This window comes from Dipteris shenzhenensis, chromosome 26 (genome assembly GCF_047967505.1).
Source record: "Dipteris shenzhenensis isolate YYH24624 ecotype China chromosome 26, Dip_SZ_1.0, whole genome shotgun sequence".
Classification (NCBI taxonomy): domain Eukaryota; kingdom Viridiplantae; phylum Streptophyta; class Polypodiopsida; order Gleicheniales; family Dipteridaceae; genus Dipteris; species Dipteris shenzhenensis.
Genome location: NC_141621.1, coordinates 24913733 through 24929594, shown reverse-complemented (window position 1 = coordinate 24929594; position 15862 = coordinate 24913733). Strand labels below are relative to the sequence as shown.

General features: G+C 42.8%; 1 protein-coding gene across 1 annotated transcript; it reads left to right on the top strand.

Moving 5' to 3' along the window:
* The first annotated feature begins 818 nt into the window (after positions 1-818).
* On the top strand, positions 819-13179 carry LOC147884868 (alpha-L-arabinofuranosidase 1-like). Its single transcript, XM_087397120.1, has 19 exons — positions 819-854; positions 1842-2004; positions 2115-2302; positions 2417-2471; positions 2570-2766; positions 2847-2968; positions 3055-3211; positions 3377-3446; positions 3549-3694; positions 3777-3822; positions 10085-10137; positions 10354-10498; positions 10745-10863; positions 11314-11385; positions 11468-11571; positions 11792-11848; positions 11968-12169; positions 12371-12514; positions 12722-13179. The coding sequence occupies exons 3-19, from the start codon at positions 2144-2146 to the stop codon at positions 12839-12841; spliced, it is 1968 nt and encodes a 655-aa protein (XP_087253246.1). The 5' UTR covers positions 819-854; positions 1842-2004; positions 2115-2143; the 3' UTR covers positions 12842-13179.
* Positions 13180-15862: the final 2683 nt, after the last annotated feature.

The window sequence follows — 15862 nt, the reverse complement described above, 5'->3', positions numbered from 1 at the left end:
GCAAGACATTTATCACCGTGAATGAGCTACCAATGGCATCCATGGTCTCCAGTTTGGTCATGTTGATATCGTACGCTACAAATTTCAAGGTGTAGACATCTGTCTCTTGCATTTGTGTAGTGGAAGAGCTGTCCAATGTGGGGTTGTAGGCACACCAGGTAGAGCTTTTTTTAGCACTCTATTCTTGAACAAGTTGAATCCATTCAAAAGGCTTGCCTTGGAAAAGAGAGAGAAGAAGAAGAAGAAGAAGAAGAAGAGAGAGAGAAAGGGGGAGAAAAAAAAGGGGACAAAAATAGCAAGCAAGAAGAAGAAGAAGAGAGAGAGAGAGAGAAAGGGGGAGAAAAAATTGGGGACAAAAATGTCAATTTTCCTTTCTGAAGGGAAGTAACCTTTACTAAAGCCTTCCCTCCTCGGGGAGGCCAAAAAGCATGACAAGTGGCTAAAGGAGAGCTCGAATTTTCAGTTGATAGCCTACCTTAAAAACCTTCTTTGAATATTTTGGACTACAATTGGCATTTAACTTAAGTAAGGCCCGTAGTGAGGCAAGATTAAGAGGGGAATGGTCATGTAATGGGGGAGGGCATTTTCGGCTAGGAAAGTGGTCCACGTGGAGAGCTGAGGTGCAATTGCTGATGTGGCATAGTGTGATGATGACGTGGCACGCATAATCGCCACATGGCGGAGTATGACGGGCTGATTCCCATTATGAAAGGGTCCTGATCGCAGCCCAGCCCGGAACCTTTACGTAATAAGAGCGAAATAAGATATAACTGCTCATGGGTCACGTAGCTAGATTCGCGGTGCTCATCGTTTCGCAATCCTACGAATAACGCTGAGCACGCAAAAGCAAAACAGTTCTGTTTCTTCCATCCCGAGTTTCTCGTAAATATACTAGTAGTTGAACTTCTAAGTTGTATGGAGTGAGAGAGAGAGAGAATTCCATCAGCCTCACAGATTTCTAAGTGAGTAAATATACGAGTTCTAAGTTGTATGAGTGAGAAGAGAGAGAGAGAGAGAGAGAATTCCATCAGCCTCACAGATTTCTGGGAATGCAGTTTGTAATGCAGAGTTCACTGCCTGTTTCTTGCATTCCAAAGTTTTTAATACGGCTGTCAGCAAGAAGAGATGCAGTTTTGAGTTCTATGTGTGTGTGTGTGAGTGAGTGAAAGAGAGAGAGATTTTCACTAAAAAAAAGTGTGTGCGTGTGTGTGTGTGTGTGTGTGTGTGTGTGTGTGTGTGTGAGTGAGAGAGAGAGAGAGAGAGAGAGAGAGTTTTCACCCCCAAAAAAAAGTGTGTGTGTGTGTGTGTGTGTGTGAGAGAGAGAGAGAGGCAAGTCCATCAGCCTCACAGATTTGTTGGTAAACCGTTCTCATGTCTTCTCAATTGAATCAGCCTCACACATTTGTTGGGACAACCCTTCTGATTCATAATGGGAGAAATCAATTCCATCAGCCTCACAGATTTGTTGGGGAAACCTTCTGCTTCAATATAAGAAGGAATCGATGGCTCTTGTCCTCTCTCTCAAACTGAAGTTTCCTCCTTTCATGAGAATAACGATGCACTGGCGGTTCCAAGACGTTAGGCCTGCTGTTGTTGAAAGGTGACCCAATTGCTTCCGCCGCAATGTTGACAGAAGGTGAACGAGTGCATGAGTATGCATGTAAACAATAAGGAATCCTCAGATGATTTGCAACAAAGCTTATCTTCCACTCCAAGCTTGCACCAAGTCTAGCTACTCGATTGCTGGCCTGCTGTTAACACACGCTTGACGATTAAGGGAAGAAATAATGTGATCCCCTACTAACCTCTCCAGCATCATGAATCCCTTCTTATGCTGACAGGGCCACCTTGTAGCTCTCATTTGGAGAAAAGAGCAGGTTCAATATAGAAGCAGCGCTCTTGCGCAAACGTGGTATCTCTTCTTTGAGGCATTATTCATGGCAATTACAGGATTTATGGCATCCAGCTTTTGTATGATGCAAAGCGATGATTGACCGAGTTTTTGTAAGCGACAATCCTTCGTATGTTGTGGCGGAATTAGGCTCTTGCATTCCTCCTTTTTAGCATATTTCAGTTATATATTTGTCCCAAACTGATGCCAAGTTTTGCCGCAGCTATTCTTTTCGAAAGAATCCGTTCCGAAATGGCAACGAAAACAGCATGGATCGTGTTCCTGTACCTTCAGGCTTCATTCACCTTCTGGTTCCACGGGAGCTTATGCAATGCGCAATATAATCTTAGCGTGAACGCGGGCGTTGAGGGTCGGGCAATTCCGTCCAACCTCTTTGGAATTTTTTTCGAGGTGACTTCTAGTTACAAAGATAGCTGACCATCTCAATCCGCTGTTCAGTGTACGCTGCAAGGTATCAAATTCGTAGACTCGACAAGTATGTGAGTTGCAAGTGTAAACTTTCAGGAGATAAACCATGCTGGAGCAGGCGGATTGTGGGCTGAACTCGTTGCCAATAGAGGTGGATTGGACAGAAAAACAGCACCTCGAAGCTTTTACCTTCGTATTTTTAATTAGCTTGTACACGTTTAAACTCTAAATTTGAAATGGAACGATCAGGTTTTGAAGCTGGCGGCCAAAATACTCCTTCAAATATTGCACCATGGTCAGTGATTGGAGATGAGACACTAGTGAGACTTGAAACGGATCGGTCGTCGTTATTTGAACTTAATCCTATAGCCTTGAGGGTGGAAGTTCTTTGCTATTCTTGTCCCCGAAATGGGGTTGGCGTGTACAATCCAGGCTTCTGGGGAATGGTGGGTACATATTGTCCTCCCTAAATCCATTAACTTCTTGTTCTTGAAGACTACAAGCTTAAGCTGCACCTGCCGTGCAGAACGTCGTCGCTGGCTTGCAGTACAGAGTGATTTTTTGGACGCGTTCCACGGAGGATCGTTATATCTCTGTTGCTTTCACTTCTTCTAATGGCAGGAGGATTCTAGCTCAAACATACGTCCTGTAAGAATTTGAGAAAACAAACCTCGTATGTATGTTTTTGGGGCTGTGAATTCAGAAAGTAACGTTTTGGTCAACGATTTTGACAGCCTCGAGGCAACGAGCGATAGCCAAAATTGGAGTAAGCAAGACCTTCTATTATTTGCGACTGACACAGACCATTACGGGAGACTCTCGCTGACCAGCAACCAAAAAGGCGTTTTTTGGTTGGATCAGGTTTCAGCTATGCCGACTGATACTTACAAGGTAGCTCAAATAGCTATTCCTAAATCTTGCTGCCTAGCGCAGATGGGTTATTCTAGTCGAAAGGAGGCTCGAGCATGCATGACTGTACTTGCATGTAGCTCTTATTTTGTGTGTTCTTTCAATGAAGGTGTACATGTTAACTATTAACATAGTTGATATTCGCAGAACCATGGTTTCCGAAATGACCTTGCCCTTATGCTTGAGGACTTGGAACCACAGTTCATTCGATTTCCAGGTTCTTTCGTTCCTTCTGATTTTCTTCTCTCTTTTTTGCCAAAGGCCATTATATTGTGTTTCAATGTCGATGTGGGTATCTAAATATCCGTAGCTTCTACAGGTGGGTGTTTTGTTGAGGGTGAATGGTTGAGAAATTCATTTCAATGGAGACACTCCATAGGGCCTTGGGAGGAAAGGCCTGGACATTTTGGGGATGTCTGGGGATATTGGACAGATGATGGGCTTGGTTACTTTGAATTTCTTCAGGTAACTTTTACCCCATATTTCTGGAAATATACATAATGAGTTGTCTTACCAAATTGTGACATTTTTCTTCGCATGTGGACAGCTTGCGGAAGATTTGAATGCAGCGCCTGTATGGGTCTTCAATAATGGTTAGCATTTGGATTATTCATAAATGCATCAATCGGTATAACAGCAGATGTATCTACCACCGTTCTTTCCTTCTTAAATTTAATCCCATTTAAGGCAATAAAGTGAGTATCTCACCATGCGTCACTACTTGAGGGTCATCCCATCTTGAAAAGTTAATGACCACAAGCTACACGAGGATTCACAAATTCAAAGAAAGAGGATCAATGACACGACAAGGACTCAAAAGCATAGCTTATTCTGAACAGGTTTCTAGAACCTTATATAATCACATCAAGCTAGTTCCAATCTCTAAGCTCAAAGTATGTCCCAGCAAAATTGCATTGAAAGGATCATACAAAAAAAATGAAAGTATGCCCTGCAGGGCCTGCGCGACCATATTATGCAAACAAGTTAATCCATATATATAGCTACAAACCCAATTATAACAGCTAAAAACTCACGTTTATCTCAGCTTTCACATACCTGCAGAGGGCCCACATACAAATTGATATACTTTGATCTAGTTGGTGCTCAACTTCACATAGAGAATAGATCATAGAGAGGATCAATGCAACATAATATCGAACTTGCAACATCGAAGAGAATACATTCTCGCTCTTTAGGTTCTTAGTTAATCATTGTGGGGCTTGCCAAAATGAATATCCTACATCTTACCTGCAACATAGCTGTCTTGGGCATTGGTCCGTTGAGAGAGAGAGAGAGAGAGAGAGAGAGAGAGAGAGGGAGGGAGGGAGTGATCTTAGGATTAGCCAATAGCTCCATATCAGTCGTATATGGCAAGGAATTGGGCCTTAATGTTGCAGCCTTAGCCAATGATTCTTTAAGGGGAGAGAGAGAGGGAGAGAGAGAGAGAGAGAGAGAGAGAGAGTCCCAAAATTGCCTTTAAATATCCTCCCATCTGCTTGGCTGGTTATTCCAAGAGAGTTTTTAGGCTATCGGTGCTGCTGCAGTATTTTCTCCTGATGCGTGCATAGGCTCGCAACACTGCAAGAGCACGTGGTGTTCATTTCCTATGTTCCCTGTGGGGCAGCTTTTCCAGAATCTTGCATCCCTTGGGACTTTCTTTCTTTCCCACCTACCACTTTCCACCTCTAGTTCATGAGGGCTGGTTAAATCAATGCCATTTGATCTGCAAAATCAGGCATTTTTGTCCTTTAGTCTTGCCATTATTTCTGTGTCATTTTCTGCATGATCAGATCTCTGATTTCTCCCTTATCTTTTGGGGTATCTGCAGCCTGTATGCCACGTAGCTTCATCTATTTCTCCCCTCTCTGTACCATCCGGTGGTTTTTGTAGCCTCCATTTCTTTGTGTGGAATCCTTCTTGCATCCATTTTCTTCAGCTTATGTAGGTTTGCTTGACCCTTGGGGGGGTTTGCATGTGTAACGGCCTGTTGCTACATATCTGCAGTCCAAAGCATCCGCATAAGATGAGTAGTTGTCTCCCCATGTGGGTGATTTCTCATGTATCCTCTGATGCTCTTTTCTAGGCCCTGCTTTCCTCATTGTCCTCCTCCATTTCCTCCATCCATAGCCCTCCATCGCTATGATGCCCTGTTTGGAGCCCATTCATGCTTTGAAACCCCCCCACCCAAAAAAATAGCATGGCCTTTAGAAAAATTGGCTATGTCCTCCCCTAAATGCATTAGGGGATTCACCCCGTTATATGTGGCTGTTATGCTTGTAGATGGTGTTAGAAATCACCCAACAGAGGGTAAGCACAGCGGAAGACTGATAGAATTGCCCAGGAGCTCACACAGTGTGGTGTGGGGTGTGGAATCACAAACTTCTTAACTTATGTGCATAGAAGTGCAAGCCAGTAAATAGACAATGCTCAGAGACAAATATAGAATATTTCCATCCGTCCAGAAACTAGGACAGGATACATTACCAAAAGGTCCTTCTACTACAAGCCTGACACTTCTAGATCTCTGAGCCCACCTGCTCCACCTCGAGCAAATGTAGACTCTCTGTCTAGATCCCTTCCACCTTGCTGTCCAGAAGCCAGCCTAGGTGGGCAGCACCTTGAGCTCAGTCTGCAGCCCTATGTCAGCCTCCTTCTCCTCCTGTGTGTAGGTCCAAGGGTGGGCTTGCTGCTGCTGCCCTCCTTTCATAGGGCTCAAGGTCCCCTTGAATGAACCGACCAGCCAGCCCTATCTTGGCCGACCAGACTGGCTGACCAGTCTGCTTGCTGGCTGACCTGGTTGGCTGGTCCAACCAGCCCTATATAAGGGCCCTAGCCAGGCCCTTTTGGGCTGCTGCTAGACAGCCCTCTTGCAGGCTTCATACCTGCCCACAAACCCCCGCCATGTAGCCGTACTGCAGCCGTATAGTTGCACCACCTGTCCGCCACTATTCGGGGCCTGTTCCAGCCCGTACAGACAGCCCTTGAGGCACCTTTGACAGGCTGGCAGCCCCTTATGGGCAGCCAGCCTTTCCCTATGAGGTGCTGCCCATGTGGCAGCCCCCTCCCTTATCTTTTCTGCCTAGGTTCACTCCCCCCCATGCCCTCAAATGCAGAATATCAAGTACATACCAGATTGTCGTACTGCCTACGTGCTTGCTCTGAAAGCAAACCATGTACCTCATCGAGGCACCCACCAAAAGCCTATATAATTCTGTGCTGTCCCCTTCTGAAGTACAACATACATTTGACCATGAGACCCCAGGGCCCTCCATGGAATCCACCCTCGTGTTAGTGTCAACAGCCACACACCTGGAAGGTACCAAGCGCTCCATGCTGTCCTTCACCTTCACAAAGGCATCTAACTCCTCGTTGACCCACATGTCTCTGTCAGACATCCTCACTGTGATTTCTTGGTCAACATATCTGACCTCGGTAACACTCGGTGATGTCACCAGGAACAACTCTTCGATTACCACATTTGCTTTGGCCTCTCCCTCTGAATCTTAGTCGAACTCCTTCCTTTTGTTTTTCCGATCCACCTTTTTCTTTCTACAATCCTTTGCAAAATGTTTTGGCGTATCACAGTAGAAGCTGTTCTTCTTCTGTTTCCTCTTGGAAGTGTCTTCGTCATCATAGTCGTCTTTCTTGGACTTGTCACCATTAGGCTTGCCCTTTCCATTGCCAGCGTAATCCTTCGCCCAGCAGTGCCTTGTCATCTTTGTCGTCGTTGTAGAGCTTCTCCCGAGCTTCCTCCTGTAGCAATAATGGACCCAACTCCTCAAACGTCAGAGGTTTGGTCCTCTGTCTTGTAGTCACGGTTGTCACAAAGCTCTTGAAACTCCTAGGTAGCCTCCTCAGTACCATCAAGGCCAAATGGCATGAGTCTGTCTTCTAACCAACTATCGCCAATTGATCCCTCACCACCTTGACCTTCGTCAAGTGGCTATGTACCGTATCTCCTTCTTCCATATCAAGATTGTGGAGTTGATGCTGAAGAAGCAAAATCCGGGAGGTGTTGTCCATCTCGTATAGATCCTTCAGAGTGACCCACGCCTCTACTGACGTCTCGGCCATCTGGATATGTGGAAGAACAGAGTCTCTGCCGTAGTCCCTATGATTAATGCCAGGGCATCGGCATCTTTGTCTTCCCAAGCTTCGAGCTTCTCTTTGTCTACTGCCATGAGTATCTTCCCTTGCCTGTCCACCATGTCCTCCAGCTTTGCATCCACTTCCATTGTCAACTTCCACAACTTCCGAGCCACTAAATGACTCCGGATCTTCACTTTCCAAATCGAGTAGTTGGTCCCATCCAATTTCCTAGACTCTCCAAAGTTAGGGATAGTGAATGAGAGAAAACTAAGGGAGGAGGAAGGGAGACCAAGGGCTGATGAGGCTGTAGTGGTGAACATCTCTATTGCTATACCACAAAGAAAAGTCAACCAAACTTATTTTTCAATAGACCAGAACTCTGAACGCACTTGACTGAACTTGAGTCACCCTCCTTCTCGCAAGGACACAATCCTTCAGTTGTGGAAGTCGATTCCCAAGAGCTTCTAAATCAGGGTTGTCCTTTAGCAAGGTCCCTGCATTCAGGCTCCCACACCTGTGAGCCTCCTACTTGGAATCTAATACCATTTTAGAAATGACCCAACTGAGGGTACACACAGCGGAAGACTGACACAATTTCCCAAGAGCTCACACAGTTTGGTGTGGAGTCTGGAATCACAAACTTCTTAACTTCTGTGCATAGAACTGCAAGTGTAAATAGACAATGCTCAAAGACAAATATAGAAGCCACACTTTATATTTCCGTCCATCCAAAAACTAGGACAGGATACAATACCAAAAGGTCCTTCTACTACAAGCCTGACACTTCTAGATCTCTGAATCCGCGTGCTCCACCTCGAGCAAATGTAGACTCTCTGTCTAGATCCCTTCCACCTTGCTGTCCGGAAGCCAGCCTAGGTGGGCAGCACCTTGAGCTTAGTCAGCAGCCCTATGTCAGCCTCCTTCTCCTCCTGTGTGTAGGTCCAAGGGTGGGCTTGCTGCTGCTGCTGTCTGCTCCCCAATGCTGCTCCAAGTGATATGGAATGAGGGCATGGAAGCCCTCCTTGTATAGGGCTCAAGACCCCCTTGAATGGACCGACCAGCCAGCTTCATCCTGGCCGACCAGTCTGCTTGCTGGCCGACTTGGTTGGCTGGTCCAACTAGCCCTATATAAGGGCCCTAGCCAGGCCCTTTTGGGCTGCTGCTAGACAGCCCTCTTGCAGGCTTCATACCTGCCCACAGACCCCCACCATGTAGCCGTACTGCAGCCGTATAGTTGCACCACCTGTCTGCCACTATTCAGGGCCTGTTCCAGCCCGTACAGACAGCCCTTGAGGGGCCTTTGACAGGCTGCTGTGCTGCCCACATGATAGCTCATGTGCTGCCCATGTGGCAGCCCCTTATGGCTGTCCTTTCCCTGTGAGGTGCTGCCCATGTGGCAGCCCCCTCCCTTATCTTTTCTGCCTAGGTTCAACCCCCCCCCCAATGCTCTCCTCATATGGGGGCTTACAGATGGGGAGGTGACCATTCCAACAGATGGGTGATTCAGGAGGTGCAATATAGCATGCTGCTATACGGATGTTGGTGTTTGGGGTCGCTCTCTCTAACCACATATATTGTTTATGTGGATCTTCCTTGATGGCCTTGTCTGATTTTTCCCATGCTTTGTTGATATAGCATACTGTCCCACCGAATCCCCATCATCCTATGTATTTCTTTGTGCTCCATATTGATGTTTTCAAAAATCCCTGTATGTCGGTGGCTTCGATCCTATCATGCTCCCATGTCTCCAATGTTATGAATATGTCTGTTTCTGAAATTTCCTCTTCCAGCAGCAGCACAGAGAGTTGGAACAGTGAGTGAGAAGATAAACTCTTATCAATGCTCCACTAGTCTCCAGCAGAGGCGGTTTGAGTTATAGGTGGCTTCCTTGTTTGTTGATGTTCAGAGTTGACTTTGTAGTAGTAAAGCATCATTCTAGTATGGCAAGGCCTGTTTGGAGAGGCCAAAGCGACTATTCTATATTCCTCAAGTATGTTAATTTAGGTGGCGAGGAAGTGTTGTCAATGTGTTCAATGGTGTATTGCCCTTTCTATTGTGTCCATGTTATATTGAATATCCAGTGGAATCTATGGGGGTTTTTCATCCAACAAGTTTATTTTCCCAATGGGCAGCTCTTTAGGTTTAAGAAATTCGATGTGCCCATCATACTGTTGCAGCCAGCTCTGGAGAGGCAGCTGCACCTCATGTCCATTACTTACATAAGACAGTTAGGTGCATCTGATGTGTAGGAAGTGTTAACCTGGGCTTCCACAGGATCAGTTTAAACCCTTGATTGCAGTAAATTTGACTATGATATTCTCTTGAAGCTCTTAGACACAATCAAATCCATAGTCCTAAACCTAGAAGTTTTGGTTCTCTGAACCATGTACAAGGGAATGCTCCACTAAATAGATGTACTGAAAGTAAGGGCGGTACTAATGTTATCTTGCTTCATGAAACGTTGCATTGGATACGCAAGGAATCATGCATTTGCATTATGGGCAAATATGGCTCAACTTTTACAATACCTTTGCCCTCTCTGCAACATATCAATGTTTGGAGAATCGTGGATCGGCCTTTAATGTTTTTTGGATTGGTGAAATTTTTTGGTGGTTTCTATACAGGTTCCATATGCTTTGTTCCCTTGTCCACAGCAATGATGTGAAAGGATATGTTTTTAAAGGATTTTTTTAGTCCTTGCTTAAGTACTTCTTTTGGGCCATCAAATGGAGGGGGCAAATTCTAATGTATTCTGTGAATGTCCAGGTATCAGTCATACTGACGAAGTTTCATCTTCAGTGATTGAGCCATTTGTAGAGGTATCCTCTATCTTTTTCAAGCTGAAGTCAGTACAAATCTTGCAGCAGAAGCACTTCCCTTTGGCAAAAAATGGACCTGAGCAGATATATCCATTCCCAGTTTTCTACTCATGTTTTGTTGTTGACATAACACACTTCTTTGCTTGATTCACATCTAAGCTTAATAGGTGTAGTCCATTTCCAACAGGACTAATGGATACATCATCTGTACTGCAGGATGTTTTGACTGGTATTGAGTTCGCAAGGGGACCACCAAATTCCACATGGGGAGCTGTTCGTGCCACAATGGGCCATCCTGAACCTTTTTCTCTGAATTATGTAGCAATTGGGAATGAAGATTGTGGAAAACAATATTATTTAGGTACTCTAAATTCAATCAATCCAACAAGAAGAAGGGATCATGAGTTTTGATGATGCTTGTCTTTTACCTTGAAGGAGATTTTGGTATGCTGTCTTAAGAAACATTAGAGGCAATTGACAGGATGGCACGTGCTGTCTTCCAGGAGGAAGGATTGCTAATCTAGGTTGTATTTTTGAGCAGAGGATGGCTCAGGAAGTTTAGTAAGAGGTGTCCTCTGAAAGTTAACTTTTTTCTCAATTGTGTCAGGAAACTATATGAAGTTTTACAATGCGATAAAGACCATATATTCGGATATCATGATTATTTCGAACTGTGATGGGTCGTCAAGACAACTGGATCATCCTGCCGATATGTATGATTTTCATGTATGTTATATATTTTTCTACATGTTGTTTTCTTGGCTTTCACTCTTAACTGTTTTACAATTAATTTCCCTCCTGAGTCCTTGTGTAAGGCTTTTGTCAGGCATTGTGTGTGGAAGATTTGAATTTAATCTTTGGTGGGCTCTAGCAATGCAATCTGCTCTATGTACGCTTAATGGATGCTGTTTTGGGAGCATCTAGCTGAGAATACATGCCATTCTTTTTGTCCTCTTCAAATACAGAATAGATACTGAAATATAAGCAAGACAAGTGCCCAAGGATCCCCAAAACCATTTGAATATCAATTACCTCAATCTAGTATGGATTGAAGGGTTTTAAACACCATCAGCAGGGAAGACTTCTTTAAGGAGAGCAGAGTACAAATTTTCACTTACATTTGAAATGGAAACTCACTGGTTTTATTCTAAGCATTCAACTTTTGTTTTTCCAAAGATTTATACTTCAGCCAGTCATCTTTTTGCTATGGCTCACCAGTTTGACAACATTGTTCGAGCAAGTCCAAAGGTTTGGCCACCGTGCAGTTACTTTTCTGCTGATTTCTGTAGCTGGACACATGCATTTCTTGAAGAAGTGTACTGTGTTGTAGGCTTTTGTAAGCGAGTATGCAGTAACAGGCCAGGATGCTGGGAAAGGAAGTTTACTAGCAGCTTTGGCTGAAGCGGGTTTTCTGATAGGCATAGAACAGAACAGGTTCGCTCACTGTTGCACTCTAGAAACTGTTGCTATGTATGTCCAGATTATATGGTTTGCTTGGTGTAAAAAGGATATTGAGGTCCAAGACGCTATTGAATGTTGGCGTTTTAAAGCTGTAATAGACCTTTGTATGCTCTTATTTGAGAACTGAAATTGTCTATTGCATTTTCAAGTTGCCAGCTGTAGGATTAACTATGGGCATTGTTTTATTCATTAGTGATGTGGTGGAAATGGCAAGCTATGCCCCTCTTTTTGTCAACAGCAACAATAGAAGGTAAGATCATACATTTACAAAAGCTATTTCCAACTTATGAGTGTCGAACTTGCAGTTTCACATGACATTTGAATGGTTTCCACAGCTGAATGTGCTTCATTGCCTACACATGCATACAGATGGAATCCTGATGCTATTGTTTTCGACTCTTGGCAAAGCTATGGCACTCCAAGCTATTGGGTCCAGAAATTTTTCAAGGATTCCAGTGGGGCAAGTATACTGCCTATGGCCATTGATGGGGACATAGTGTCCAATGTGCTAGCTGCTTCTGCTCTAAGAAGATTTGATGATAGCAGCAATTCTGAATTTATCGACATTAAGGTGGACTATCATCTGTGAGAATGAGATGCTTTACAATTTTCTATCAGCCCAGATCTAAAATTATGAAAGATGTTCTCATAATCAATTGTCTATGGCATTCGAGTGTTGGGATTTTTCATTGAAATGCCATGATCTGACAGCTCTAGGCAACAGCTGATTTTGCGATTGGAGTTTCTTTCTAACTTCGAATTGCACATGCAGGTTGTAAATTTCAAGACACAGAACCTCACTCTTCAAGTTTTAATTGATGGTTTATTAACAGACGAGATAAACCCACAGGCAACATTGACAAGGCTAACCTCTCAAAATCTTATGGATGAGAACACATTTGGTCAGAAGAAAAAGGTGCACACTGTTACCTCGTGATTGAAATCAATTTCAATTGCAATCTCTCTCTCTCTCTCTCTCTCTCTCTCTCTCTTTCACACACACACACACACACACACACACACACATGCTTGCACACATGTGCACAGAATACACCTGCTAGCTTTATGCATGCCCTTCTGTTTATGTCTGTTTTCTTGTATTTTTTTTCCTTGGCACATGCAGGTAGCACCAACCACACTTGTTCTTTACAATGCCAGTACCTTTATGGACATATACCTACCTGCACATTCTTTCTCTGCATTCAGTTTGCAACTGATCACACCATTAGAAGACGCTAGGTAAGCGCATTACTCATTCTTCAAACAAAGGAACATAATAATGCAATACTGTCCTGTGAGAGTCTTGTAATTTGTGGGTACACGTAATTTAAAAAACCTGAAAACATTACCATTTGATGTTATCTGAAACTGGAGGAGGAGGTTTAAGCTGCAAAATATCCGGAAGACAGTTTTTTATGTGGAGCTATAAGTTGTGAACGTCATCTTGTATGATATATGCATCCTTGGAATTGTACTTGTGTAAATGCAATCCACAACTTCACTCACAATGACTATGGAGGAGAGCATTGAGGAAACTTTTGACCATTGCTGACACTGATCCGTTCTGTATTGAATTCTATAATGAGGCATGTTTGACAATTGAATATACGAACAGAGTTGGGAGCTAGAAGTTGTTTTTCCTTTTGGCATATATTCAAGGTAAAAAGGTGTCAAGTGTTTGTATCGGCATGTCTTAAAAAACGAGTTAAAGGAACAGTTCTGTAGCTTTGAATGCTTTGGTTGTCCCTTAGAAATGGTATATTAGGAACCTTGGTACTTGTGTTCTCTCTCTCTCTCTCTCTCTCTCTCTCAAACTCACAAATTAAAACGGTACTTGGATTTGGATATCAGAAGAGCTCACTCCAAATCAGCTTAACAAAGAGCCATGGAACTCACCAAAGTAAAGGAAGCCAAGAAGGAAGGTAAATGGGCTGTACAGACAAGGAAAAACACTTACCAGGAAATTCAAATCCAAGCCTAAAGACTCTCAGCCTTAAACTAAACTGATGTAATGAAAGCCACATTATGTTAGCACTAGACAATAGATATGCTTTAAAATAATGGTGGGAATGCTTCATGCACTCCCATGTACAAGCTACGTGTTGGTCTAGACATCATTTAGGTGTTCTGCGGACATCAATAGAGTTTTCTTTCTTCCTCTCTTTCTTTGTGTGTGTCTGTATGTGTATGCGCGCGACTAAATTGTAACTGGTAACTCACCCTAACAATAAATGCTATTGCTCCGAGTAAAGTCCAAGAATACATAATAACATTTTGATACAAAGCAACATTGACGAAAAAAGGAAAAATATGATATTAATCAATTCCCAAATATAAAAAAATAAAGTGCTAGTTGAAGCACGTTGTCATAGCCTTTGAGCAGTTTTAGAGATGCTTTGTTCAATCTCGTGCTCACAGACAAACCAATTTCACCCAAAATTTCAACCTTGATTCCATGTGAGACATTGTTCGCCACCATGACAGATGCTCTTAAGCTCATTTTGAAAGAATTATTTCAATGAAGAACATAGACTACATGGAATCATTTTCATCATTATGATTTATCGCAAGTAGCTTTGTCTCTTCATTTGTAAGACCTATTTTTCTAGGCAAGAATAAGGGCTCTTTGAATAAGCTATTTTAGGCACCCTCTTTAGTTGAGCTCCTATTGCTTATGACATTTCTTATGCTTGTTGGGTCTGTCAACATAGACCGGTTTCTTGGGAGATTTGGGAACGAGCTATATCCCCCCCCCCCCTCCCTATGTTGTATTTTGGTTGTATGTGGAGGTTTGGTATTGAGCCTACTCTCCCCCTCTACTGTAAGATCGGCATTTTTTTTAATGGATCAAGTTACATTTCAATGTAAATCCTTCTTCTTCACCATATTATCAAAATATATTGCCAATAAAAAGTGAAAAAAGTACCTTCATTGAAGTTTGCATTGTATGTGTATGCGTATGCGTATGCCTATGTGTATGTGTATGGGTGTTTGTATGGTTGCATTGTATGGAAATGTGTGTGTGTGTGTGAATTTGGAAAACTATAGTAATATTGTATTGTATAGTGTCTCTACTACCACTTCAAAAAGGATTGAGAAACTAGCAACAAAATGTGTGTGTGTGTGTGTTTTATGTAGTACATGGGTAGGGATTGTGGATGAGTGAGAGAATTGGTGCTAAAGGCAAAGTAAAAAACAAAATTGAAGCACTAACCTAATCCTTGATCATACAATTATTTTCTCTTTGCAATCTTTCTTAGGAAACATCCAATTAAAAATTTTTAAAATAATGGTCATCTAGTCCTATGGAATTTCACTATGAAATTAGTCAGTCCCAAATTTTCCAAATTTGGATTATTGTATTATTGATCAAATTTTTTGTCTGGACATGCTATTTGGCACCAAATGGCCTCCTTTTCCAAAAAAAATTTGGGGCAGTGGTTGTTCATGGCCCCAAGTAGCCATTGCCTTAGAAAAATAACAATTGCCCCGAAATGTTTTTTTTTTTAAATTGACCTCCCATGGTGTTGAATTGCCAATTACCAAAAAAAAAATTGAAGAAAAGGACACCTTGGCTCCTATGTGCGCGCGGGCATGCATATGGGTCAGACAGTTGTTTCTTCAAAATCAGTAATTTTGGCATTGGCCTTATATGGTGCCAAAAAGACCCTCCCCAAAAACATTTTGGAAAAAGATGGCCCGGAGGCCCCATGTGTGCACGGGCGTGCATATGGTCTGGACAGGTCCATATACTTGCTCGCACGCACATGGGGCCTCTCTACACACACATGGAGCCTTTAGACCATTTTTTTTCAAATTTGTTTTGAGAAAATGGCTCTCCATGGCCCCAAATAGCCTCCCCCCCCAACTCTGCTCCAATAGGTTGGCTTTCCAAAAATAGTTAGAACAAGATGAATTTCATTCAATAGGCCTGCCGAATTTAATTTATGCTTGTATAGAGAAGTGAGTGGTCTGACCAGTATATGAAGTTTGTGCCATATGTTGTGTTGTTATGGTTAGTTTTGTTATATGTGGTCAATTGTGGAACCATGAATTGTTGTTGGTTTTTTTATTAATTATATGAAATTGTTTTTTGTCATGAATTTATGAAGTTGTGATGAAATTGAAGAGTTGTCACATTAAATATTGAAGTCTCCTAAGATTATAGTTGGGAAATTATTTTTTAATTTCAAAATCAAATATTCTAAGATATTAATGAGTGTTGATTGTGGTGAGGGAGGGTGTTTATAAACATTAATGATTA

Coding starts and splice junctions, on each gene's coding strand:
- LOC147884868 (XM_087397120.1), top strand. CDS start 2,144: ATGGCAACGAAAACAGCATGGATCGTGTTCCTGTACCTTCAGGCTTCA. Junction 3,823..10,084: donor TGTATGGGTCTTCAATAATG/GTTAGCATTTGG, acceptor GTGAATGTCCAG/GTATCAGTCATACTGACGAA. Junction 11,572..11,791: donor ATAGGCATAGAACAGAACAG/GTTCGCTCACTG, acceptor TTTATTCATTAG/TGATGTGGTGGAAATGGCAA.